Here is a 25,549-nt window from a genome sequence, read left to right on the forward strand (position 1 = left end):
GTATTTTGGGTGGTCGCAGCCTTGCCCATCAGGTGCTGGAGGGCTGAACCCACGCTCCCAGTGCGACCTCCTTCCTAAACCCTTTCCCGCAACCCCTTGGCTTCATCCTACCCCCAGCCCCAGAAGGAGGGGGCCCTGAGGACGCCCTTTAACACTCCACCACTTCTCTTTTTCCACACCAAACCGCCCCTCACGCCATCACCCCCCCACACCCCCCCCCAGGGATTTATTTCTGCCCGGTGCCTCCCGAGGGGGGGACCCCAGCCCCCGGCTGCGGGACCCCGCTACCCCCAGCCCCAGGCCGGCCGCGGAGCGGGGGTCTCGGGGCTGCCCCCCCCCAGGTCCCGGAGCTCCCCCCCCTCACCCTCCCCGCTCCCTGCCCCTCCCCACAGCCCCGCGCACCGCCCCGGCCGCTTCCTTCCCTCCCTCCCCTTCCCGCGGCGCTGCCCGTCGGGACTCGTAGTCCTGCGGCTGCCGGCCCCGGCCAGGTCCGGTCCCGAGCTGCTCCCCCCCCGGACCCGCTCCGCACCCCCCCGGCCCCGCTCCGCACCCCGCACCCCGCCTGTTGCTCCGCGCCCCGCGCCCGGCTCCCGGTTCCTCGCCCCGCACCCGGCTCCGCGCTCCCCCTGTTGCTCCTCGCCCCGTTTCCAGCTCTGCGCCCTGCTCCCGGTTCCGCTCCCACCTCCCGGTTCCGCACCCGGCTCCGCTCCCGGCTCCGCACCCGGCTCCGGGCCCTCTCCAAGGCTCCGCGCTCCCCCTGTTGCTTCTCGTCCTGTTTCCAGCTCTGCGCCCTGCTCCCGGCTCCGCGCTCCCCCTGTTGCTCCGCGCCCCGTTCCCGGTTCCTCTCCCAGCCCCCGGTTCCGCACCCGGCTCCGCTCCCGGTTCCTCGCCCCGCACCCGGCTCCGCGCCCCCCCTGTTGCTCCGCGCCCTGCTCCGTGCCCCCTTCCCAGCTCCGCTCCATCTCCGCGCCCCGGCCCTTCTGCGCTCCCCCCGCGAAGCAAAACCCACCCCTCTCCCCCCGGGCTGGGGATGGTACTCAGGGGGCTGGGGATGGTCCTTGGGGGGCTGGGGATGGTCCTCGGGGGGGCTCAGCCCCGCTGCAGGCATCGGGGCAGGAGCACGGAGCTGCTGCTCTCACCTTCCCGGGGGCTTCGTGGGGAGCTTTTGGCCAGGGAAAGGCAAAGCGGAGCCGTGGCCAAGGGGTCCCTTTTTTTTTTTGGGGGGGGGGCCCACTCGGGACAGGTCGTGGCCATGGGGTCCCGTGGCAGCCCCCCCGGGACAGGCGGTTGGAGCGCTCACATCCAGCCGTGTCCCCGGGTTTGCTTTTTGCACTTTTGAAACCTCCCCAGGAGGCGATCGGTGGAGGAGCGAGGTTGGGTCCGGTTCAGGGTCTGGGTCCTGGAGATAGGAGCTGGGAAGGGTGGGGGGGGCCCTGCCTCGCAGCTGTGCTTTGTGGCAGGGTTAAAGTGTGTGCAGTGAGCTCAGGACCGGAGGGTTTGGGTGCCTGCACCCCTTCCCTGGCCCTGTGCCCACGCTGTCCCTGTTCTCGGGATGGAGAGGTCACCGGGGATGAATCTGGGGTTCAGGATAGGCCCAGTGGAGGGGAGGGTGTGGATGAGGCTGGGCACCCCGTCTGCTCCTCCCTCACGGCCTTTGCCTCGGCCCCTCCGCCACCGCAGCGCGGCTTCCCCGGCTCTCGGGGCGCCGTCACCCCAAGGCTGCTCCCTGCAGGACCCCCCCTCTGCCTGGTGCCGCCCGGCCGAGCCCCGCTGAGCGATGGAGGGGGACCCCGCGCTGCGCCTCCGCGTCTTCGACCTCAACTGCTGGTGAGTCCAGAGTCCGCCGGGGATGCGGGGACAGAGACGGGGACAGCCACCCCAAGGGATGGGGGCCTGGCCATGGGGCTACCTGCCTGCCCCCTTTATTTCGGGTTCGCACCGCTCTCTCAGCCCCAAAAGGCTGTGAGGTGCTCGGCTGGGCAGTGCTCCTTGTCCTCACTCCCCACTTACACTCCCCCTTCTCCCACCAGGAAAGGGCCCCCCATTTCCACTCCATCTGGGGGTGGGCATCTTCACCTTGCAGGCAGGAAAATCTGTCCCCAAGCAGGCTCCCTGCACGCCCCTCTTGTCCCCATGTCCCCACAAGGCCCTTTCTCCCTACCCTCCCTTTCCCCCCAGCTGCCTCCTGCCCCGTATCATTACCAGCACCCTCTCCCCCCTCATTCTGTGTCCCCACGTGCCCCAAACCCTCCCCAACCCCCCCGAGCTGTCACCGCCTGCCCCTCTCCACCAGGGCCATCCGCTACCTGAGCAAGCGGCGCCAGGAGCGAATCCGGCTCATCGGGGACAGGCTGTGCCAGGAGGGCTTCGACCTGGTGCTCCTGCAGGAGGTGAGGCCACGCGTGAGCTGAGCGCGCCCGGTCTCAGCCCCGTGAGCCCAGGGGCTCCCGTCCTCCGCCCGTGCCGCTGTCCCGCAGGTATGGAGCGAGCAGGACTACAGCGACCTGAAGGCGAAGCTGGGAGGCTGCTGCCCCTTCTCCCATTATTTTCGCAGGTGAGGGGGGCCAGGCTGCTCCCCTTTTTCCCCCCCGGGTGTCCCCAGGGCTGTGCCGGGGGGGGTTTAACCCATGGAGAGCCCACGGTGTGGGTGCTGTTGGTGTCCTGGCCCCGTGGCACCGGGGAGCGCGGCGCATGGGGACGCACGGCGGACCCCAGGGTAGAGGGAGGGAGATATGGGGAGGGGGCGCATGCTCACTGCACCCCCCGTCCCGCAGCGGTGTCATCGGCAGCGGGCTCTGCATCTTCTCCAAGTTCCCCATCCTGGACACGCTGCTCTACCAGTACTCGCTCAACGGTTACCCCTACATGGTGAGTGGGGTGGGGGGCACGCGGCACCCCCAGGACCCCACGGAGCCGCGCTGGACCCCGTCTCTCCCCTTCCCTTTTTCCAGCTCCAGCACGGGGACTGGTTCTGCGGCAAGTCCGTGGGGCTCGCCGTCATTAACATCTCCGGGATCGTCTTCAACGTCTACGTCACCCACGTGAGCACCTCGGTGTGGGGGACACGAGTGGCCACGTGGCCTTTGCTGTCCCCTCCCTGCGGCAATTTAATGAGATATTGCCTAGGGTGGGGGGGCTGCGTCCCAAAAGCCAGGCTGTGCAATGGGGTGGGGGTCCTTTTGGTGGGGTCAGCCAGCAGCCACGGGATTTGAGAGACCCCCAAAGGGGCCGGGTGGGTTGCAGGGAGCCCTGGAGCTGCAGAGGGAGGTCACGGCCCCTTTGCCCCCCTGTTTTTGGCAGCTGCACGCCGAGTACTGCCGGGAGAAGGACGCCTACCTGCCGCACCGCGTGGTGCAAGCCTGGGAGCTGCTGCAGTTCATCCGGTGAGCGGCCATGGACTGTGGCTGGGGGGTACCGGGGGGGGTCCCAGTTTCCCCCCACCCCTCTCCCGGGGTGTGGCGGGGGAGGCTGAGCCAGTGCCGTCCCTGCAGGCACACGGCGAAGGCGGCTGACGTGGTGCTGCTGGGGGGGGACCTGAACATGCACCCCCAAGACGTGGGCATCCGGCTGCTGCGCTGCTGGACGGGGCTGCGGGACGCCTTCACCGAGACCAAGCACTTCGAGGTGAGCGGCACGGGCTGAGCGGGGGGCTCGAGGGACACCCCCACGTCCGGGGGGGTCCTGGGCCATGCCGGGACATGGTGCTTGCTCGCAGGGCTGCGAGGACGGCTGCACCCTGATCCCCAACAACTGCTTCACCGTCAATTCAGAGCTGCAGCCCTTCCCGCTGGGCATCCGCATCGACTACATCCTCTACAAGGTGATGAGGACCCCCCAGGGCTGGGATGGGGGGGTTATGGAGGGGGACACCTCCTGACCCCGCTGTGTCCCTGCCCAGGCTGGCTCCGGCTTCACGGTGAGGTGCGAGGAGCTGCAGACCACCACGGGGACAGCCCCGGGCATGGATATCCCCTACTCGGACCACGAGGCCGTGATGGCAACGCTGCACGTCCAGAGGACGGGGCAGGCAGCGGGTGTCACCCCCAGCACGGCCGGTAAGGAGGGGGGCACCCCCCCAGCACCCCCCTTTTTGGGGGATCCTGGTGAAAGACGGAGAGGAAATTTTGGGGATGCTTCCTCTTCCCAGCGCGTCCCCTTTCGGGGAGGGAGCTGGCGGAGGGGCGCGGGGATGGGGAGAAAAAAGGGTAGGGAGGGGGGGGTGCCGCTTCACTGAGCCCCCCCGCCTTGTCCCCGCAGTGCCGGCGCTGGTGGAGGTGCTGAGCGAGGCGCGGACCGAGGTGCGCGTGGGGCTGCAGGCGGCGCGGCGGCAGCGCTACTCCTCGGGCAGGATGGCCCTGCTGGCCCTGCTGCTGCTGCTGCTGCAGGCCGTGGCCGCGCTGGGCGCCCTGGCGGGGCTGGCGGAGGGGCAGCCCTTCCCCAAGCTGTCCTTCGCCCTGCTGGCCTTCCTCGCCCTCGGCGTCCTCCTCCTCGCCACCGGCCTCCACCTCTTCCACACCATCGAGGTGAAGATGCTGCAGGGCACCGAGGAGCAGATGCGGATGGCGCTGGGGGTGCTGCAGGAGCGCCCCGGACGCTCCTGACCGGGGGCTTGGGGGGATTCATCCCCGGCCCCATCCTGACCCGGCTCAGGCCCCTTTTTCTCCTTGACTTTGGGATTTTGGTGAGCAGTGCTGCGGCAGGCTCAGTAGCGCGGGTTCCACAGCCGCCTTCTGGGGTGGAATTAAGGTTTTGGGACAAAAGGTTTGCCCCCGTGGGAACCACGGTGGAGGCAGGCTTTAATTATCTTTTTTAATATGCCCTTTCTGTCTGGATGGACACCCCGGGGTGTGCGAGCACCTCGGCCTCCCCCTGCCCAGGACAGCCCCAGGGGCTCCCCCTGAGAGCTTTGGGCCACCCCAGCAGCCGGATTTGAGTCATAGAGAAAATAAAGGCGGTGTTTGAGCCCTAGGGCCGCGTCTGGGAGGCTTTATTCAAAGGGAGGGGGCTTGCAGCAGGGCCAAACGAAATGCAGCCGGGAAGGTGTGGGGGCACAGGAGGAACCTTTGGGTGAGGGCAGCCACGGAGGAGCCCGCGCCCAGCACCCCTATGACAGCCCAACACAGCCGGGGACTGCAGAAAGCACCGTGTCAGCAGGGGGAACGGCCCTGCAGCACCTGGAGACTCCTTAAAGGTCCGAGAGATCGGTGCGAAGGGCACTTTGGCATCGGCAAGCAGGAAGAGCCCCAAAGGGGCAAGGAGGAAACAGCCACCAGCGGCTCTTGTCCTCTGTGTCACACGCACCTGGTGCCAGCCCTGGGCAAAATCCACCGGGAGAGCAGCTGGTTAAATGTCCCCGTCCCCCTAAAGTCACGTGGAGGTTTGTGACCCTGGTTTCCTGCAGGGGATGGGGACGGCGGCACCCAAAAGCAGAGATGCTGTGCGCTCAGCCCGCTCTGGCCGTTGCTGGTCCCAATTGTAGAGCCAGATGTGTCGGGCTGGGATGGATGTCCTGGGTCAGGAGGGATGTCCTGGGTTGGGATGGATGTTCGAGGTTGGGATGGACGTCCCAGGTTGAGGTGGATGACCTGAGCTGGGATGGATGTCCCTGGTTGGGATGGATATCCTGGGACGGGATGGATGTTCCACATTGGGATGGATGTCCCGGGATGGGATGGATGTCCTCTGGTGGCTTCCCAGGGCTGCTCCTGATGCTGCCCCTCCACACCTGGCACCTCCGCTGAGCTCTCCCTGTGGTGGCCGTGGTCACGTCCTCACTGCTGGGAGCGAAGTCCTTTGGGGCCCGGGAGGGCCAAGGCACAGGGCAGGCTGGGTGCCGCTGGGGACCCCTCACCCGCTGGGACCAGGCACAGCCTGTCCTGAAGCAGCAACACAGCTCGAGCACGAGGGGCTCTGCAGGACCAAAAGCTTCCGACGCCACTGGCTGGGTCTGGGCAGCGTCCTCCTCGCAGGGGTCACATCCATGGGATCTCCAGCGCCGGGCGAGACCCCAATAACCCATGTTTTGTTTTGTTTGTTGTTTTTTGTTGTTTTTTTTTTTTTTTTTCTCCTCTAGCAAGCTCTGTGCAGAGCCACTGCAGCCCACGCGTTTCATGCCCCCTGCAAATTCCATTTCCAAGCAAGCGCAAGGCGAAGGCGCTCCAGCCGCACGCGGGGACGCCCTCTCCGCGCCCCAGAGCCGGGGGGTGCTCCTCGGTGCCACCCCCGCCTGCATCCACCAGCGGGTCTGGCCCCTCCGCAGCAGCTTTTGGCAAGCGGGGACCTGGCTTTGCCACGGCAGCAGCTGCCCGCGAGGCAGCTCAGGGCGGTGGTCGGCCGGGGGGGGTCTGCTCGTGCCCCCCCGGGAGGAGCCGGGGGGTCGGTCAGGCGTGCAGCTCGCTGAGCCGCTTCTCCTCCTGCATCTGGATGAGGGCGTTGCGCTTGTTCACCACGTCCAGCAGCTGCGCCAGGGTCTCCTTCTCGGCCACGCAGTCTTCGGCTGTCTTCAGGGCTTCTGCGGGAGCAGGGGGCTGCAGTGGGGCCGAGGTGGGGGGGGTCCCAAGCCTGGCCCCGCTCCCCCCCCATCCCGCACGGGCGCTTACCCTCCTTTTCCATGTACCAGCGCAGCTTCTGGTCCAGCTGCCACTGCTGCTCCTCCAGCTTCAGCTCCTGTACCCTGCGGGGAGGGAAGGGTGGGGGGGTTCTGGGCATGGGGTCGGGGATTTGGGGGGGGGGGTCCCAGGCAGCCTTTATCTCCCTCGGCCTTACGCAATCATGAGGTCTGACTCCTCGGACATGAGGCTGTTCTTCTTCTGCACCAGGTACAGCAGCTGGTTCATCCACTGCGTCTTCTGGTCGGCCGGGCTGCCTGTGGGGCAGCAAGGGGGGGATGAGTGGGGTGCAGACCCCAACCTTGGGCACCACGGGGGGCCCGGCACCCTGTCCTTACCTCCCTCATCCCGGAGGAACTTCTCCAGCTTGATGCCTTGCTGCTCCAGCTCGCGGAAGGTCACTTCGATCTCCTCCAGCCGCCTCTGGATGGCCTGCGAGGGGAGAGCAGCGCTCGGACGTGGTCCGGGGCTTCCCAGTGTATGGGATGGGGATGGGATGGGGATGGGGATGGGATGGGGACCCGGCTCAGCCCATCAGGGCTACCTGTGCTTTGCAGAACCGCTTCATCTGTGCCTCCCGCACCCGGCGGGGCAGCGTGCGCTTGCAGGTGGCGTACTTCAGGTCCCCGAGGATCGGGCACTGCAAAGGGATGCAGGGGGTCAGGCAGGGCCGGCCCCAAAACCTCGGCATCAGGCCAGTGAGAGCCCAGTGGGGTCACCGCTGTTTGGGGACAGCACTCACAGACTCCCCTATGGTGCCCAGGTCCAGGCCTTCTTCCTCCTCTGCCCCCTCCTCCTCCTCCTCTTCCTCGCTGTCACTCTCCTCTGAATCTGCACCCCCCCAAAAATAAGAGCTGTTTTAGGCCGCGCGGCAGCAGTGGGGCATGGCAGGGTGCAGGAGGGCCCCAGAGATCCCAGCAGGCAGCCACCCACCTTCCTCCATGTCCACCTCGTGGTCCTCCTCCTCCTCCTCCTGCCAGGCAGCCAGCCCCGGCCACAGGGCAGGCAGGGCCTCGGGCGCCGCTTGCAGCCGCAGCCGGGCTGGTTTTGGGGGCGCCTCAGCCTCAGCATCCCCGGTGAGGCTCAGCGTGGACAGGCTGAGCTTCTCCAGGGGCGAGAGGACGATCTTCCTCCTGCCTCCTCCCTCCTCAGCCTCCTCTGCCTCCCGTTGGGGCTCTGCGCCGGGACCCTCGTCCTCCTCCGGGACATCGTCCGGCCCCGAGGGTGCCACCTCCCGCTCCTCCACCTCTCCGGTGTCCGCAGCATCCTCCTCCGCCCCGGGTTCTTCCCCCAGCTCTGGGGTTGCCAGCGGGGACTGTGGGGACCCGAGCACCTCCTCGCCCTCAGGGGACGCACAGGGGCTCTCAGCGTCCGAAAACGTGGGGTTGGCATTGACATCCTAGGGCAAAGCCAGGGGTGGTGCACCGTGGGGCCAGAACGAGCAGCCACGCCCCTCCAAAATTTCTGGGACCCGATTTCACCTATGGGGATTTACGGCTACTTACCCCATCGGGCAGCACCGGGGGCTCACTGGGGGGCATATCCATACCGGGGGCGTTGGGGTCGTGAAGCAAGCAGTAAAAATGACCTGGAGCGGGGGCACGAGCGTGTGACGAGCGAGCAAAGAGATTGCAGAGCAGAAAGCCACCCGTCCCCAGCACCTCATCCCAAGAACCCCGTCCCCAAGCCCTGCTCACCGTCCTCCTCGTGGAAGGCGTAGTCGCCCAGGCGCAGCGTGGCCCCGCACTGCCAGCACTGGAAGCAGCCGCGGTGGAAGAAGTGCCCCTCGGCGCTGGCCCTCTCCAGGATGTAGACGCGCCGGCCACAGAAGTAGCAGGCGTCGCTGCTCTCCCCACGGGACGGCGGCTGCAGAAGGAGAGGGAGGGTTGTGGGGGCACGGGGTGACGGCACCCACCCGGCCCCGGGGCTTTGCGGGCGCCGGGGAGGGGGGCATGGGGTTTTGCCCCGCTCTCTGCTCGCTGCTGGCACCACGCAGGGAGCGGCAGGACTCGGCTCCGGAAAACCAGTTGGGTCAGGAAACTCGCTGGGAGGAGCAGTCAGCCCGTGGGCGGCCGCTTGCGCAGCGCCGGTCCCAGCCCTTGGCTCGTGCCCATGTGCAGGAGGAGCCGCGGTGCCACCACCCCCCCCGTGCCCACCCCGAGGGTCCCCTCCCCGGGGCAAAGCGAGGACCAACCTGCACAGGGTCCGCGGTGGCGGCTGGTGGCTGGCTGTGGTCACCATCCAGAGGGTCTCCGTCCAGTGCTGCGTCCACCTAAGAGCGTGCCAAGGTGGGGGGGTCAGCACCCGTTGCCCCCCCGTGGGTTGCACCCCCCAGAGCATCCCTCGTGGTGCGCGGTGCGGACCCACCTCGGCGTCCCTGTGGATCTTTTTGGCTTCGGGGTCCTTCTGTGCGCTCTCCTGCCGACACAAACGGGGGGCTCGGAGCTGGGGGGGCACGGCCGTGGGGTGCCACGAGGGGCTGGGGGGTGCTGGGGTGCTCACCTGGGCACGTTTGTGGGTCAGAGTGCGGCTCTTCTGCAGCTTGCTGAGGAAGAGGATGGCGCCCCTTGTGCCGCGCGGGGACATCGGCTTCTTGCTGACCTCCGCCGACGCTGCGCAGAGGGGACGTGCTGGGGACGCACCCTGACAGCGGGCAGCACCCAGCCGGCCCCGGGGGGGGCTGAGGGTGGGATAAACCCCCCCGAAATCCCTCACCTGGAGAAGGTTTGAAGGCTTCATAGAACTGGCTGAGGTAGGTGATGAGCCCCAGGCGGTCGGGCTCCGCCATCAAGGCCATTTCGGTGCTGGAGAGGACGGGTTGGATGCCCAGCTCCTGCTCCGCCGTGTCCAGCATCAGCTGGTGGATCCCGACGGGATCCTGGGGGTCCACGGCGTGGAAATCCCTGCGGGGAGGGTGGGCGCCGTCAGGGTGGGCTCTGCAGGTCGGGGGTCCCGGGGGCCGGGCACTCACACCAGGTCGGGGCGGAATCGGTGGACGAGGGCGCAGAGAGCCAAGCCGCTGGTCCAGGAGCTGGTGAAGTCGGTGACCTCCACGCCGCGGTACCCGGCCGTGCTGGCCTGGCACCACCGCAGCAGCTCCTCGTAGGCGTCTCCGGAGACAGCTGGGGAGGCAGCACACGCGTCCCCATCCCACCCCGGGGACACCCCCTCCGCAAAGCCCCCCTCCCTCAGCTTTAAATGCAGCCCCCCGGGGACCGCCCCCGTGCAACCTCGCCACCCCAAAGCCCAAGGAGTGGGTTGGTGAAGCACCCGTGGGTGTTCCATGGCTCGGCACCAGAAGGAAGGGGACACCTCCTGCTGTTGGAGAAGGCAGCGGGGGGGCCGTGTCCCCACGGGGGTAGAAGGGACGGATACGAGTGGTGCCACCAGGATGGAGACGCGGGCGGTGCTGGGAGGAGCGCAGCGGGTGGCTGGGCACCAGCCAGGGCTCCGGCACGAGAGGAGGAGGACAGGGAGGGGAATCAGGGCAGGAGCCGCTCCGCCGTGGGCTGCCAGGGGGGTCCTGGTGGCGGGGAGGGGCTGGGGCAGGACCGATCGCTCCTACCGGTGCTGAGCCGCTTGTCTCTCCTCTTCTTGTGGTCCACCTCCACCGTGCCCACGAGGTAGAGGTCCCGGACCTGCCAGCGGGGACACGCAGGTCACCAACCGCACCAAGATGTTGGCACCGTGCCGGGAGGTGGCCTTGGTGAGGGGGACACCCAGACCCCCCCCAGCTCCCAGCACCACCTGCATCCCCAACAGGAAATGCGTTACGCTCCCTGGGGACCTGCAGCCTCAGCCTGACACTCCTGGGGGACAGGGGACCTCACAAATCGGTGTCACCCGGTGTCACCCAGCCCTCGATGGGGGCTAAGCAGGATGGCCGATTCCTCTGTGCCTGAGCGGGGCTGGGAAGCAGAGACCCGGGGCTCTGCACCCCAAAAAAAAGCTCGGGGCCGGGTACCTGGTTGGCTTTGATGGCGTGCAGGTTGATGTTGGGGTAGCGCGTGGCGGGGTCGATGCTGTACTGGCTGACGTTCTTGTTGGTGTTGTCCGGGGAGGTTTGCGAAAGGTGCTGGTAGATGCTTTCCCTGGGCGTGAGGGAACAGCGCTGGGTGCCACCGCGGGGACACGGCCCCTTTTTGGCCACCCCACCGAGGAGACAGAAATCCTGATTTGGGATCAGCCCAGCCAGGCTGGGGGGGGGCTCTCACCTCTCGGCCAGCACCTCCAGCGGGGGCGTCCCGGCTGCCCACCGCCGCACCATCCACGCCGCGTCGAAGGCGGCCAGGAAGCCCCTGGCCACACCGGTGCCCAGAGGCCAGAAGGGCTGCGGAGAAAAAGGTGAGAGAGGGATGGGGCTGGAGAAAGGGACGGGGCTGGAGCCACGCAGCCGGTCGGGGCGGCTGGGAGGAGGCGCGGAGCTGCCGGGCTTGGCCGGAGATGAAAGCGGGGAGAGACAGCGAGACGCGCGGGGAGCGGACGGACAGACGTCTCCTCCCCAGCCCCACGGCTGCAGCCAGACGTTGCCACCGATGCAGTCACGTCTGGGGAGGAGCCGGGCTGCTCCTCCACCCCGAAAATCTCCGGTGGGGATGCAGAAGGGACGACCCCGTCCCCACCAAAGCGTCCCGCTACCGGGCACCCCAAATGCTTCCGCTGTTGGGGAGCGTGCCCGTGGGGACGGGGGCGAGAAGCACTCAGGGATGGGGAACACAATGCAATAAACGCATCAGGCAGCCCTCGCTGGGAAAGGGGAAACTGAGGCACGGCCCTCACCTCCACCAAGCAGTCGCCCACCAGCCCCAGCAGCAGGCGCGCCCCGTTGTGCTCCCGCACCAGCGCCGCGTTCTCGGAGCGGGTCATGCAGGTGAAGTCGAACATGTTGACGTCGGGCAGGGCCCGGTGGTTGAGGGCGAACTCCAGCTCGGGCAGGCGGTAGTTGGTGGAGAAGTTGGCGGCTTCCTTGGCGTAGCTGAGGAGGGCGTCCCGGTTCACGTTCTCGTCGGCCAGGAGGCTCTCGATGTCCGGTTTGTCCTGCGGGGACGGGGATGGGGACGGGGTGAATGCGGCCAGGCTGCGGGCGGTGGCGTTTGTCCCCCAGCCCAGGGGGACGGGCAGCTCCTGGGGCCGGATCCTGCCCGCCTCACCTGCAGGATGACCCCCTTCTTGAGCAGGCTCTGCTTCTTGGCCGTCATGACGAAGTAGTGAGTGTCGTCCTTGTAGTAGACGATGTTTTCCAGGTCGATACCTGCCGATGGGGAAGGGGCTGAGCGGAGCCGCGTGGGGCCACCAAGCGTCCCCTGCGTGGGGGCACCGTGCGGGGACACGCATCCCACCCCGGGGGGGACATCCTGGGTGCACCAGGGGATAAATGGGAACCCCCAGGCCCTCTGTCACCGCTCGGGGCCCACCGACCTGTTTTGTTGTAGAGGTTTTGGAAGAACTTCTGGTTGTAGATCCGCGCCACGCCGCTGATCTCCGACACCTCCACCTCGGCCCGGCTGTGGCGGTTGACGAAGTTGGTGGTGATGCCGATGGCCACCTTCCCCCGCGTCTCCTTCCTCTTGAAACCCTCGGGGACGAACTTGCCGCCGCCGGCCGAGATGAGGACGTCGAACTCGTAGTGGCTGAGGGGAGAGGAGCTGGGCTGCAGCACAGCCCGCCAGCCGCCTGCGGATAGGGGGGGGTCACGGCGTGGGGCTGGGCTTTTGGGGGCACCATTTGCGCCTAGTCCCCTCCCCGGAGGGCTCAGAGCCACCGCCGCAGCCCTGTCCTTGTCCCCGGGGACGGCACCGGTGCCTTACCCTGGTCGTCCCCCCTGCTGGCGGGGGGCAGGAGGTCCTTGAACTGCACGTTGATGTGCACCTCCACGCCCAGCAGCAGGGCCACCTTCAGCAGGATGAGCTGCAGCTGACGGATGCCTGCGGGGGGGACAGAAAGCACCGGGAGCTGCGCCCACATCCGCGTGTCCCCCACCCCGGTCCCCAGGGAGCCCCCAGCACCCGACTCACTGATGTGATCCAGCGTGCCGGTGCAGAAGCGCCCGTAAAACTTCTTGGCCCCCAGCGCCCGCAGGTCGTGGATGGTGAAGGGCCAGAGGTGCAGGACGTTGTTGCGGGAGAAGGCGTCGCGCTTCTCCACCAGCACCACGCGCGCGCCCAGCAGCGCCAGCTCGATGGCCACCCGCAGCCCGCAGGGGCCTGCCCCCACCACCAGGCACTGCGGAGGGGACGGGCGGTGGGATGGGGGCAAATCTCGGGGCTCAGCATCTCCCCCCTTCCCCGTCCCAGTGCAGGATCCGGCCCTCCCCGCTCCCTTTCCTTGCTCCCCGGTGCTGCTCCTTGCAAAGTGGGGGCCCTGCGGGGTGAACCTCCCGCCCCCCCCCCCCCCCCCCCCGGCTGAACCTTTGCACGGTGGCGATTTGCAACGGCAGCAATTCAGTGCTGGCCGAGATAAGGCGCCCACGCTTCCCCTCTGCAGCAGATGAGGAACGGGGAAATTTTCACCAGCATCGGGCTCTGAAGTTTGAAGTGCCGCCAACCGGGAGGTGACAGCAGGGACAAAAGCTGTCAGCCCTTGGAAGGGCAGGAGGGGAATCCCCAGCCCCAGGGGGACACCCGGTGCTGGCACCCTAAGGGCTCGGCATGTCCCTTGGCCCCTTCACGCCATGGAGAGGCAGCAGGGCTAATGAACAGCCCCAGCAGCACCCCAAAGGGCACATCCCGCATCCTCAGTGTGCGAGTGAGGACGTCCCAGTGGATGCCCTCACCCCAGGGACGTGGCACAGGGCACGGAGGGACCCAAACCCACACCCCACGGCCAGCGGTACCTTGGTGTTGGCGCACGCCGTGCCTTGGTCGTAGTCCTTGTGCCCGGCTTTCTTATCCAGCTTGCTCCACAGGGCCTTGGCACTCCAGTAGTTGAGGCCAGCCTTGAGGCCGTGGTAGAGCTGCAGCCCGCTGCCCTGCAGCCCCAGCTGCTGGCACAGCTCCTCGAAGCAGCTCAGCACCTCCTGGCACTGCCCGGCCCGCAGGAAGCTCTCGAACAGGGCATGGGCCGGGTTGGCCGGCTCGCCGTCCGGCACGCTCATCCTGCCTCAGCTGGCAGCCTGGTGGGACAGCGGGGGTAAGCAGGGACAGCAGGGACAGTGGGGACAAGCAGGGGACCCCCTGAGCCCCCATCCTTCCCGGGGATGCTGCAGGACCTGGTGTCTCGGCGTGAGGTTTCCCAGCGGGTGCTGCAGCCGTCGCGGACCCCGCGGCGATTTGGGTGAGGGGGACGCCAAAATCTGTCCTCTTTCTGACAACGCCTGGCTCAGCCTCCTCTGGGTGCTGCACCCAGCGAGCCACGGTGTCACCCTGCAGCGGGCGACGTCAGGGGAGGGGACGGGGACGGCTGCGGGTGGCGAGCGGCTTCCTCTGTGCTGCGTGTACCTGCAGCGAGCGAGAGCAGAGCGGGGACGTTTGGAGCAACGAGGCCGCTTCCTTCCTCCTCACAACGGGGCAGTCAAAGGGGGCCCCGGCTGCCAGGACAAACCGCAGGGCCCCAGTTTAGCAGCTGCCCCAAAAAGCAGCAAAGCCCGGCTGCTCAGCACCCACGGGGCAGGAAGGAGCAGGATGGGTTTTGCAAAGCAGCGAGGGGAGATTCGCGCCCACCTCCGCCTCTGCTGCCCCGGCGGGGCGGAAGCTGCCAGCCTCGAGGCACGCAGAGACGAGCAGGGAGGAAGCAACGAGGGGGGGGGAAATAAAAAATAAGCAAACCACGGCACCGATGGCCCCAGCAGTCATCTTCTCTGCGAGAGCCGGGGTGCAGAGCATCCCCCAGACCCTCCCCGTGCCCAGCTTCTCCCCGTGCGCTCCCTGCAGCCTCCAAGCGCCCGGCGCCGTCCCCAAACCCCGGTGCCACCGCAAGCCGAGCACCATCCCGTGCCACCTTGTCCTGGCACAGCCCGCAGCACGAAGCTTTGCCCTCTCCAGCCAGCCCCAAACCCCGGGGGCTGGGAAATCCTCGCCAAACCCCGGGGCTGGGAAAAACCTCCCCAGCCCCGCAGAGCAGCCGGCCAAGGCAGCGAGGAGGAGCAGCCCGGTGAAAAGTCTCGCCCAGGAGCCGCCGCGCTCCTACCTTTGAACCATTGAGCTTTGCCCTCACGTGGAGCTCCCCGAAGGCAGCGGCCGGCCCCACGGCTCTGCAGCGAGGTGCCGGAGGGGGGAAGGACGCCGCAGCCGAGCCGCGCTGCCTTCGGCAGGGCAGGGAGAGGCGTTTTGGCGCTGGAGAGCCCGAATTCCGGCTGGGTTTCAAGCCCGGTCTCTTTCCAGCAGTGCCTCAGAGGACGCAAAGTGGTTGTGCACCTCCCGAGCATCACAAACAGGAAACCTCAGCATTTTAACCTCTTCCTGCCTGGGCAGACACAAGGACGAAGCAGCCAGCTGGGCTGGAGCAGGTGCCCACGGGTCCCCAGGGTGGCGGCGCGGGGACGAAGGGCACAAGCCACGCGTTCGTGGCAGCGGGGGCGGGTTTCTGAGCATCCCCCGCACGGTGCCAGGGGGAAATAAGGAGCAGAAAAACCTGGGGAAACTGAGGCAGCGCTGCCAACCTGACCGGAGCAGGCAGGCACGCCAGCCCACAGCTTCCTTCCCTCCTCCTCCCCAGGAGGCTGTTCCGGGCGCTGCGGCTTTTCCCCGGGGAGCTCACACCGCCGCAGGCACGGGGCAGGATGGGGGCCATAAAGCACCCACGCTGGGAGCACCCCTTCCATTTCCACCCCTCGGTTCCCCCCCGGGACGGGAGCTCCCCGTGCCAAGGAACTTTTCCAGCCCCGGCGCTTTGGGCTCGGCGAGGAAGCCCGGAGGAGGCAGAACAAGCAGCCTTGTGTTACGCCGAGTTTCCAACGGAAGCGATGCTCGGGCTGGCGCTCCGCGTCCCCTCTGGCATGCCTGAACCCCCCCCACGATAATTTCAAGCAAGGGCAGAAACCTCCCCGGATACTCAGCTCCTGCAGATCTGCTGCAAAGAACGAGCCTGCAGCCCGCAGGGGCTGGTGCCAACCGGGGAGGGGGGCACGGTGCTGAGCCTGCTGCCCCCCAGCTCTGCTCTCCCCACGCCCCAGTGTGACTGCTTTTTGCATTTCTGCCTTCAAAACCGCCCCGGCGAGGCAGAGGGAGGAGGTGGGGGTTGCAGCCAGCCCTGACTCAGCTCGTGGTGGCTCCGGTTGGGGCGGCTGCAGAAACGCAGCCCTCGGGGACGTCACCGGGGGCCGGGGCACACGGAGCAACCCCACAGCAGGGGTGCCCCGCTTCGCTTACGGGGTCACCCCCCCACCTTGTCCTCTCCCGCTAGGAAAAGGCAGGGAAGCTGCTGTGGGGTTTCTGGGCTGCCAGCAAACCAGACGTGTCCTCCAGGCACATGGAAAGAGGGTGGGAAAGGACACGGGGCCGCGGTGAGCTAATGCGGGCTGGGAGGGTTTCCAGCAGCAGCAGCAGATTCCCTTGCAGCTGGGCCTCTCCCCTCGCTGGTGAGCGGGCTCCCAGCACGGACCGGGCTGCTCTGGGTTTGGGATCCAGCCCGGAGAGCCCAGGGTCAGGCTGCTCAGCCCAGCCTGGACCTCGGGAAGGTCCTTCCAGGGTCTCAAGGTCGACCAAAAATGCCATGGGTGGGATGGAGCAGCTCTCGGGACCACGCAATGGGGCAGCCCCAAATCCTGGTTTTGGGGCATTGCACTGCTGCCGGAAGGGACGCCAAACTGCTGGTTTTGGCAACTGGTCCCATCGCACTGCTGCTGGAAGGGGTAAAGGCAGCGGGCAGTGCTCTTCCCATCCCCGTCACCGTGCTCAGGGGGAGCAGCGCCCTCCTCCCCGGCATGCCTTCGGGCAGGGAGATGGCCCCAGCCAACGCCCAGAAGCCAGCCCTTATCTGGCCCTGCTTTAATCCTTGCAGGAAGGAGAAAAATCAGGCGGCTGCTCCAGCTGGGGCCGGGTCGGTGGGTGTGTGGGCACGTCCTGGCCGAACCCTTGGCTCGTGGCAGCTCCGGGCACTGCAGCAGTGCCCGAGCCCCCCTCGTTCCCCGGGGTGCAGCTGCTGGGAGAAGGGTGAAGGACGGGGACAAACCCATCACTGGTCACAGCGAGGGGCTGGCTGCTGCAAAAAAAAAATCCCTGGGAAGCTCGTGCTGAAAGCCTGGGGTACCGAAATCCCCAAGGTACCAAAATCCCCAGGGTACCAACCACGGGCAGGTCCCAGCTGCGGCTCCTGTGGCCACCACCAGCAGAAGCACGCCCTTCTCGGGGCATTTTGGCACCGTCCTTTGCAGGGGATCCCCAAAACCACAGCCCAGCCCCGTCAGACGTGGCTCCGGGGGTGTCACTCCCCCAGCCTTTGAGCTGCTCGGTGCCAGGGGCTCGCCTTCGTCCCCCCGCTCAGCGCCACCCCCTCGGAGCGCGCAGAAGGAGCCTCCTGCAGCCGAGCCGTGCTCGGGAGGAAGTCAGCGAGCAGCCAGCCCTGGTGTCTCTTTCCTCCTCCTCCTGCTTCTCCTTCATCTCCAGCCCCAGCTGTCCCCGTGGGGCCATCTGACCGCGGCCAAGGGTACGGGGACAGCTCTGTCCCTCTCCTTGACGCAGTTTCGCACCGACAGACGTTTCCGGGAAGCCTCTCGCTTGGGCTGGGCAAAAATAACTCAGCCCGGCCTCTGCTCCGGCCTCCTGCTGCTGGGGATGCTCTGCCTGCGGAGCAGCAGCAGCTGTGCCTTGGGGGGACGGCGGGCTCGTGAAGCCCGGGGGCTCTGCACCCCAAAAATTGGGGCTGGGACCACCAGGGATGGGGACACAACGGGGTGGAGGGAGATGGAGCAGAGGCTCACACGGAGCATCCTCCTGGGATAGGGGAAGCCCCTGTCCCTTTGCAAAGCTCTTCCTGCTCGGTGCTGGGAGCACTGGTGCTACTGGGGAAGGGTCCAGGAGGGGGGGGGCTGCTCCCTTTGCTCTCTGCCCCGTGGTGGCAGAGCCGAGGGGCTGCAAACGAGGACTGGGGGGGACCCTGCTGCCCCTGGGGACACTCAGAGGGGCTTCATGGAGACCCCTCGGGGGGACACAAAGCGCTCCCACCGCCACCGAGCAGCCCCACAAGGCACCCTGGGGACCGCTGCTGGTGCACCCCCCAAGTGCGCACCCCCACCCCAAAATCACCCCTCGGGGGTTCAGCAACTGGCAGAGCGATGCTAGTGTCCGGGATGTCCCTTGGGAAGGGGACATTGGGGTGCTCCCCTCCCCTCCTCCCCCGGGGATGCTCTGCCCGTCCCCTCCCCACTCACCTCCAGGACTCCGCGCTCGGGGAAACTGAGGCAAAAAAAAAACAAAACACGGGGCCGGGGGCGGGCAGGAAGGGGCTGCCCCGTCCCCTCCTCTCTCCTCCCGCTTCCCTGGCCTCTTCCTCCTCCTCCTCCTCTTCCTCCCCCTCCCCACCGCGGGTCCGGGCTGCTGGAAGGCGGCGCTGGGAACAGCCCAGCCGAGGAGAGGAGGGGCAGGGCGGCCGCGGGGGCTGCCCGGCTTTGTGCTGCTGCTTTTTTTTTTTTTTTTTTTTTTCTTTTTTTACTATTAATTATTTATTTTTAGCTGCAAGCGTGGGTTTTGAGTGCAGCTGCGGAGGCTGCAGCGCCGGAGCTCCTTCCTCCTTCCTCCTCCTCCTCTTCCTCCCTCCCCTCCCCAGCCTGGGGGTCCCAGCCCCGCGCTGGCGCAGGGATGCGCAGCGCGACCCCTGCCGCGTTTTTGACTTCTGGGCTGAGAAAGCAGCCTTTTGGCAAAGCAAAACACAAGATTCCGCCGCTGAAACACACCGTTTCGCTTCCCATCCCCTACTTCCCTCCTGCCCCCAGAAATAGAGCCTGGGAACCAGGTCCTGCTCCGCGCAGGGGGATGCGCTCAGCCCCGTCCCCAAACGAGCCCCCCCGCATCCCCGAGCGCTGCTGCCCTCGGGGAAACTTTGGGGACAAATTTTCCACCTTGGGCAAAGGATCCCAGGGGGGTGACCGTACCTTGGGGCAGAGGGTGGAACCGCTGGGTCACCGAAGGTTGCTCCTGGCCGGGTGTTTTGGGGGATTTGTCCAGCGGTGGCCTCCTCGGGGTGCTGCTGGCCGCTTGCCCCATACTGGGGCAAGCAGCTGGGTGAAGGGGCTCGCGGGGCGGTGACGCAGGGTGACAACCTGCCACGAGGCTGCGGTGACTCAGGGACACGGGGCGAGCTGGCACACGGAGCCGGGGCTACGTCGGCAACCTGTGAGTCACTCGCGGCGCTGCCTGCGGCCACGGGGACGCGGGACAGCCGGCCCAACACCTCCATCCCTCCTCCCCACAGCCCTTTGGGGTGTCCTCACGGGGGTCCTGGTGCAGGACCCTCACCCACAGCCTCCCCGTAACCAGACTGGGGTGTTTCGAGCCCCCCAACCCCGTGCAAATCCCCCGGGTGCAGGCACTGCGGAGCCCACCCGCGGCTCGGAGGCGCGAGAGGCCGGGGCGGACACGGAAATGGGGCGGCTGCGGAAAGCTGGGCACTTTTCCCAGGCACGGGAGCTGTCGGAAACAGCTCCCTCTGTTTGCAAGCCCTTCCTGGCGCTACGAACACGGCTCGCCGCTCCTCGGCTCCTTCCAGGCGCGGGTTTCTTTCCCCCGGGGGGAACTTGCTGGGAAGCAGCACTCGCTTTTGATCACGGTGGCAGAAGAAGCAGAGGCACACAGCGACGGCTGCTCTGCAGTGCCCCTGGAGTGCCCACGCCGGGGCTGGGGACAGGGACGGAGGTGGTGGCGGCCCCCAAAACGTGGGGAGGAGGAGAGCAGCAGCAGCCCTTGGTGATGAGTGCCCCCAGGGAGCAAGGGTGTGCCACCGCAATGGCACAGCAGGGACACAGCTCTAATGCCAACCTGCTGGCCCCAGGCAGCCTGCTTTGTGTCCCCAGGGAAAAGGGGACACGTGGGCACATCCCCATAGCCCTCAGCGTGGCGTGAGAACGAGGAACCTCCTGGCAGGGCTGGGGGCTGCTGCAGCTTCATGCCCGCAAGCTGGCTCCAGCCCCCCTCAGCTCCTAGCACCGGGCATCGCCCCCTGCTCCATCCAAAAACTCCCCGATTCTGCCTCCGATTTTATTTCTCTAGGGTCTCTGTGTTTCGTGGCGGGGGGCAGGAGCAGTGATGGAGAGCGGGTGCCCCCCAGCCGCCTCCCCCCCGCTGCAGCTAGGCCTTGGGCGACGCCGCGGGCTGCAGCCGCTGCAGCTCCAGGACGCGGAGGAGGAGGAGGAAGGCGACACTGAGGAGAAGCAGCCAGAACAGAACCCAGTAGTGCTGCGGGAGGAAGAGCCACGGCCGCCACAGCTCCGCCGGGGACCCCTTGGACCTGGGGAGAAGGTGACAGGGGACGCTCGTCACCCTAAAGCGGCCCCAGCAGGGATGAGGGGCCCTTTTGCAAACCCCAAACGAAACGAGGCTGGGGAGGGTGCAGGTGACCTGCAACGCACGGGGAAACTGAGGCAGGGGCGAGATGAGGCAGCCACGAACCATCCCTGCTCTCCGTCCCCAAGCCCCCCAGCTCCATCCCTACATGCCGACCACTTTGGGACCACAGAGCCCCCCCCCAAAGGCTGCAGGGAGGACGCGGGGTGCGCTCACATCAGCCCAAGCTGCTCCGGCTCCTCGCCCCCTGCGCTCGTGTCCTTGCCATCCGCCCCAGCTGCCGGCTCCCCGCTCACGGTGCTGCCCCGGCCCGGTGGCTCCAGCTCGCTCCTGGGGAGGGAGAAGGCAGGAGGCTGTGCTGTCCCCCGTGGGACGGTGGCAGACGGGGCCACGGTCCCCTCACCACGCAGTGTGGGTACCTCTGGGTGCTGGCCGGACGCTGGGGCCCCTCCGGCTCGCTGGCGGGGGACGCTCGGCCGTCCGTGCTGGCACCTGGCTGGGCACAAAAAGGGGGGATTTTGAGCAGCCCCCCGATGGCACCGAGCCCTGTGGTGGGGGCTCAGCCCCCTCCTGTCCCCGCTGTGCTGTGCGGGTCCTTACCAAGAGCTGCTTGGGGATGACGGCGATGCTGACTCTGCGGCGGGCAGATGCCTGCGGGGAAGCGAGGGGCTGCGGTCAGCATCACGCCCCCTCCCCGCGCCCCCCAGCCCCTTCTCCCACCTCCCCACCACGGGCAAGGGGGCACCGAGGAGGACGAGGAGGAAGAGGAGGAGGAGGAGGAAGGATCCTGCCAGCCTCCCACCAGCCCTGCTGCTACGGGGGGAAGCCGGTGAGGAGAGGGAAGGGCAAAGCCAAGAGCATCGTGCCTGTCCTTGCTGCTTCGAGCCGTGCCACCGGGGCTGCCTGACCCCTCCCCGAGCGCTCCCCTACCTCTTGAGCTGGAGGGGAACCAGTGCCGAATTCGAGCTGGTGCTAGAGAACGGCCTCCTGCCAGCCAAGCCCTGCAATGCAGAGGGACCTGCCTGAGACACCCCGGACACCATCTCCCCCGTGGCCGCCCCTAATTTTTGCCCCCATCCCCGGTGTTTCTAGCAGACCTCGCCCGCAGCAAGCGGCTGGGAAGGGTGGTGCTGCCCGGGGGGGTGGCGGGTGCGCGGGGACAGCCGGGTGAGGGACGGTGGCAGGGCACGGGGACGATGGCTGGGGGCTGGCGGAGGGGCTGCTTCGCCCGGTTACCTGCTGGAAGGATCGCATCAGGGGGTGAGGCCTCAACCGTGGCTCCGTGTCATCTGGGAGCAAGGGAAAGAAGTCTTAGATTGCCTCCAAAATACAAAAATAAAAATAAAAATGGGGGCTAATGTGCAGGAAAATGCAAACGTCCCCCCAATTGAAGGCGAGCAGGGCCCCGTGCCCCATGCCTGGCACGAGTCCCAGGGGTGCCCTCGCTGGGGAGACCTCGCTCGGAGCGTGCGTGGGGTTTGCAGGGCCGGGGGCTGGGGACAGAGCGTCCTTTGTGTGCCCCCCCCGCCCTGCATTCCCCGCTGAGCCGCGGGCTGACAGCTCTGCGGCCACCAGCAGCTGCTCCCACTCCGTGGCTGCCGTTACGGGGCCCCTCGTGCTTGTCATCGGGTCGGGCGGCTGCGGCCCCAGCTGTCACCCGCCCCCGTCCCCAGACCACGCACCCGAGGGGCTCAGGACCAAACCCCGCAGCCCACCTCACCCTGGGTCTCGGCCAGCTGCCGGTTGCGGGAGTTTTGCTGGATCAGGCGCTTCATCTCCTCCAGCTCGGCGTGCTCCCGCAGGTGGTGCCGCTTCAGGTTCTCCACGTGCTGGACCATCACCTCCGCCGCTCGGCTCATCCGCGCCTCCTGCAGCCGGGCGGCACGGGCCATCAGGTCCCAGCTCCTCTGTCCCTACAGCCCCCCGGTGTCCCCACCACCCCCGGGGGCCGACAGCGGTGCAAACCGATCCCTTACACACACCCAAGGGCGGGCAGATCCCTTGCACCCCAGCGTTCACAAGCAAGATTCCCACACCAGCAGCAGGAGGAGCACGGACAGACCCCAGCAAGCCCAGCGGTGCGTCCCCAGCACCCTCCACCCCACCCTGGGTGATCACTGACCTGATGAACGGCCCCCAGTTTCTCCGCAGCGCTCGTTGCCCGCTCCACGGCGGCCGCCAGCACGGCCAGGCTGTGCTGCAGCTGCTCCAGCGTCTCCTTGCAGCCCGCGTCCGAGCAGGATGCGCCCAGCCTCTGCGGGGGGACAGGGGGAGGATGGGGGCTGCTGGAGACGAGGTTTCCAGTCCTCCAAACCCCTCCGGAGCTGGAGGTCCCCAGCGGATGCCAGCCTGCCCCGGTGCTGCCTACCTCCAGGGCAGCCCGGCACTGCCCCAGCTCCTCCTGGATGTTTTCCTCCGCCGCATCCCGTGCCCGCTTCTCCACCTGCACCCGTTGCCGCAGGGTGAAGACGTCGCAGCGAAAAGCCAGGGCAAGGTGGGCAAAGGCTGCCTGGGGGGCAGGAGGGCACACAGGTGGGACATGGGACAACAGGAAGGCCACGGACCATTGTCCCCATGGCACAGCCAGCCCCCTTTAGCATGTCACCAAACAGGGCTGGTGCTGAGGGCAATTAGCACTTGCTTTTCCCCAGCACTCATTAAGCTGCTGCACGCAGGGGGCAGCCCCCAGGAGATGCTATGGGCCTGAGACACAGCTCCAGGCAGCTGATAATGCGTGGGAATCCCAAACCCTGCTGGCAGGAGCGTGCCAGGCAGATGCCAGCCCTCGCAGCCAACACGCCGGACAGCAGAGCCTGCCTCAAGCCCTGGCACTCGCAGGCCAATTAGTTTTATTAACGTGGCTTCTGCTGCCTCCCTGGCTGAGGGCGAGCTGCAGAGCGCTTTGCAGGACTGCGGGCGCGCAGAGGTCGGGCTCGTCTCGCCACGGAAATGCGGCTGCCTCCGAGTGCCAACAGCGTCACCACGAAAGAGACTCGTGCAGCGACTGCCAAGGGACTGCGGTGCCAGGGCCGGGCACACGGCATCCGTCCCCTGTCCCTTGTCCCCTGTCCCCGTTCCCCAGCCCACCCCCGGCCCCCAGCAGCCCTCACCTCCACGTCCTGCTCCGTCAAAGCCACGCTGCAAAAAGAGAAGTGCTGTCAGGGGTGGTGGCACCAGGGGGCTGCACGCCGAAAACACGCTTGGGCTGCTCCCTTGGATGCTGGCCACCTCCAGAATTGGGACCCCTGCCTGCAGAGCGGCTCTCGTGCCATGGGAAGCCCCATCCCCGGAGCACGCCGTGCCCCAGGACCCCCCCCCCCCGTCCTGCAGCCCCCCAGCAGCGATGCCGGTGCTCGCCCCTTTTACCTCTGCAGGCCCAGTCTCTCCAGCACCGGGAGCTCACCGGGGAAGCTCAGCAGCGGCTCCTCCAGGGTTTCTGCATCTGCGGGGAGGCAGTGACACCGCTGGAGAGACCGCTCGTGGAGGCTTTGGTCTGCTTCTCCTCTTCCCTCTGCCCTCCTGTCCCAGCGTGAGAACGTCCCGATCCCTCCCCCAGCACCAGCAGGGTTTCACATCCCCCAAACCAGTCCCCGGGTCTCCACCATGGGAGCGAAAACCCATCGGACCCCAACACCCCAGACACTTCAAGCCCCACCACGAGGGGACCCAGCCCAGGACCTGGACGGGGACTCACCTTCCTCGGTGCCGTCACTGTCCCCGGTGCGCACGGCCAGCTCCTGCCTGTCCTTGCCTGGCTCCTGCGGAGGGGGACAAGGGTGCTGTCGGAGCAACCCCCTCCTGGTGCTGGACGGCATCCCAAAAAGAGCATCACCGCGTGGCTCCGGGGGCCCGAACCCGGCACCCTCCCGTCCCTCTCACCTCGCTGACGCGCTCCGTGCTCTGCTTGCTCCCGGCCACGACCCCGTCTGGGTGTCCCTGGGGACTGCTCATCCTCCCTGGGGACAGAGAGGGTGGTGGCAGCGGGGTGGCAGAGCCCCCCAAAAAAACAAAAACTCCAGGAGTTTCCCAGCAGGCACAGGCTGGCAGGTGTCCCCCAAAACACCTCCACATTTTTAAGGATATCCCCAGCACTCAGGAGCAGCTTCAGGGGACCCCTTCATGCTCCCCAAGCTGGAGGGGGCATTGAGATGCAGGGAGAGGGGCCCCCTTCCCAAACTCACGCGATGCTGCTCAGGAGGGTGCATGAAACAACCCCTCTCCCCCCATCCCCGCTGCCCTTACCTTCATCCGGAGACGCGGGGAGCCCGGCCGGCTCTGCCTGCTGCTCCCTGCGGAGAGGAGCCCGAGTAAACCCCAAAGAAACTCCACTAAACCCCCAAAAAACTCCAGAGGGAGAGCCGACATCCCACCCCCACGCTGCCCCAGACCTGGCTCCTTCCCGAGCATCCTCCCCAGCCCGCTCCGTCCCCGCTGGCCCCGGCACGGGCGCAGCCTCCCCCTGTCCCTCTGCTCCCGCAGCCGCTGCAGAGGAGCTGCCGAAGCCGCTCGCAGCCAGCTCTGAGTCACCGGCCCGCGGCCGCGCTCCTCCTCAGCACATTTATTGCGCCCCGGCTGCCAAGCTGGCCTCTTCGCAAGCACAGCGGCACACGCAGCTGCTGGCAGGGCCCCCAGGAGTCATCTCGTGTCACCGCCGTGGGGACAGAGGGCTTCAGCATGAGCGCACGCTCCCCAAAATCCTGTCCTGGGTGCAAGGAGGTGCGGCAGCTCTGTAGCATCCCTGCTCGGTGGGGCCAGGGACGCTGGAGCACCCACACGTGGAAATTAAGGGGCTGCTGTGCAAAGAGCTCATGCAAGAGCCCAGCGTGCAGCTAGAAAAGGGGTTTGCACCCCCAAAACTTGCTCCAGGCTCCGGACAGGGCTCAGTGGAGCTATTCCCTGCAAGTCAGTCCCCAGGATTAGCAAGAAAAAGACAATAATAATAATTTCTGCTGCGCCCAAACGGCGCCCGGTGCCACCAGCCGGCTCTGCCAGCCCCATGGTGGCCCCGCTGGCACCCGCTAGCCCCCGGTGCCCCTACCTGTGAGCCGGGGGGCTCTGCCGGCAGCCCCTCCTGTGCCGCTGCCGCGCCGCACGCCCCTGGGCACGTCCCTGCACCTCTTCCCCCGCGCCCGGCGAGGTCCCCGCGAGCGGCTTCATTTGCACAGTGCGGAGGCTCCAGGACCAGCACACCTATCACGAGAGACACATATTAGCTGCGCGCAGATGGGAGAACGCCTCTAAATGTTATATTTTTAAAGCGTTTTCGCACCCAGCAGGAGCTCCGAGCTCCTCTGCTGCTTCAGCGTGGAGGCATCTGTGGGGAAAGGGGTGGAGGGGCCCCAGCGGGACGCGGGGGGGATGCTGCTGGGACGGGCACGGGCACCGGGAGAGGAGAGCGAGGGATTTATGGCGAGCCACCTCTCAATACAACACTGAGGGCAGATTTTCCCCTTGCTACCCCCATTTTCCTGCCCCTCGTGGTCTCTAGCATCAAGGACACGATCCTCA

At 67.1% G+C, this 25,549-nt stretch overlaps 3 protein-coding genes across 5 annotated transcripts; 1 reads left to right on the plus strand and 2 right to left on the minus strand.

Moving 5' to 3' along the window:
• The first annotated feature begins 468 nt into the window (after positions 1 to 468).
• Positions 469 to 4,790, plus strand: SMPD2 (sphingomyelin phosphodiesterase 2). Its single transcript, XM_084301881.1, has 11 exons — positions 469 to 488; positions 1,733 to 1,827; positions 2,294 to 2,390; positions 2,478 to 2,554; positions 2,775 to 2,868; positions 2,952 to 3,041; positions 3,301 to 3,383; positions 3,492 to 3,624; positions 3,716 to 3,820; positions 3,899 to 4,055; positions 4,258 to 4,790. The coding sequence occupies exons 2-11, from the start codon at positions 1,778 to 1,780 to the stop codon at positions 4,599 to 4,601; spliced, it is 1,230 nt and encodes a 409-aa protein (XP_084158007.1). The 5' UTR covers positions 469 to 488; positions 1,733 to 1,777; the 3' UTR covers positions 4,602 to 4,790.
• A 195-nt stretch (positions 4,791 to 4,985) lies between these two features.
• MICAL1 (microtubule associated monooxygenase, calponin and LIM domain containing 1) lies at positions 4,986 to 18,747 on the minus strand. Of its 3 annotated transcripts, none has more exons than XM_084301878.1 (26): positions 18,634 to 18,747; positions 14,733 to 15,008; positions 13,816 to 14,044; positions 13,441 to 13,719; positions 12,623 to 12,830; positions 12,416 to 12,532; positions 12,027 to 12,281; positions 11,759 to 11,859; positions 11,388 to 11,645; positions 10,823 to 10,938; positions 10,573 to 10,699; positions 10,174 to 10,246; positions 9,580 to 9,730; positions 9,324 to 9,511; positions 9,111 to 9,220; positions 8,976 to 9,026; positions 8,803 to 8,880; positions 8,306 to 8,474; positions 8,114 to 8,196; positions 7,542 to 8,007; positions 7,351 to 7,439; positions 7,153 to 7,248; positions 6,947 to 7,040; positions 6,766 to 6,865; positions 6,600 to 6,673; positions 4,986 to 6,511 (listed from the first exon to the last, which is right to left on the minus strand). In XM_084301878.1, the coding sequence occupies exons 4-26, from the start codon at positions 13,699 to 13,701 to the stop codon at positions 6,381 to 6,383; spliced, it is 3,396 nt and encodes a 1,131-aa protein (XP_084158004.1). In that variant the 5' UTR covers positions 13,702 to 13,719; positions 13,816 to 14,044; positions 14,733 to 15,008; positions 18,634 to 18,747; the 3' UTR covers positions 4,986 to 6,380. The 3 variants fall into 3 exon arrangements, with proteins under 3 accessions (XP_084158004.1, XP_084158005.1, XP_084158006.1); XM_084301879.1 differs by having other exon boundaries at positions 14,733 to 15,004; positions 18,634 to 18,742; XM_084301880.1 differs by lacking the exon at positions 14,733 to 15,008 and having other exon boundaries at positions 18,634 to 18,736.
• A 1,078-nt stretch (positions 18,748 to 19,825) lies between these two features.
• LOC311219008 (uncharacterized protein) lies at positions 19,826 to 25,198 on the minus strand (the record flags this gene model as incomplete). Its single annotated transcript, XM_084301954.1, has 14 exons — positions 19,826 to 19,985; positions 20,258 to 20,371; positions 20,461 to 20,537; positions 20,642 to 20,692; positions 21,278 to 21,330; positions 21,762 to 21,909; positions 22,164 to 22,295; positions 22,410 to 22,550; positions 23,152 to 23,179; positions 23,408 to 23,483; positions 23,736 to 23,799; positions 23,921 to 23,997; positions 24,284 to 24,330; positions 25,080 to 25,198. The coding sequence occupies 14 exons, from the start codon at positions 25,196 to 25,198 to the stop codon at positions 19,826 to 19,828; spliced, it is 1,287 nt and encodes a 428-aa protein (XP_084158080.1).
• Positions 25,199 to 25,549: the final 351 nt, after the last annotated feature.

Source organism: Netta rufina, assembly GCF_964035555.1.
Source record: "Netta rufina genome assembly, chromosome: 26".
NCBI lineage: Eukaryota > Metazoa > Chordata > Aves > Anseriformes > Anatidae > Netta > Netta rufina.

Coding starts and splice junctions, on each gene's coding strand:
- SMPD2 (XM_084301881.1), top strand. CDS start 1,778: ATGGAGGGGGACCCCGCGCTGCGCCTCCGCGTCTTCGACCTCAACTGC. Junction 2,555..2,774: donor TTCTCCCATTATTTTCGCAG/GTGAGGGGGGCC, acceptor CCCGTCCCGCAG/CGGTGTCATCGGCAGCGGGC. Junction 3,625..3,715: donor CCGAGACCAAGCACTTCGAG/GTGAGCGGCACG, acceptor GCTTGCTCGCAG/GGCTGCGAGGACGGCTGCAC.
- MICAL1 (XM_084301878.1), bottom strand. CDS start 13,701: ATGAGCGTGCCGGACGGCGAGCCGGCCAACCCGGCCCATGCCCTGTTC. Junction 11,860..12,026: donor AAACCTCTACAACAAAACAG/GTCGGTGGGCCC, acceptor CCCCATCGGCAG/GTATCGACCTGGAAAACATC. Junction 8,881..8,975: donor AGATCCACAGGGACGCCGAG/GTGGGTCCGCAC, acceptor GCACGCTCTTAG/GTGGACGCAGCACTGGACGG.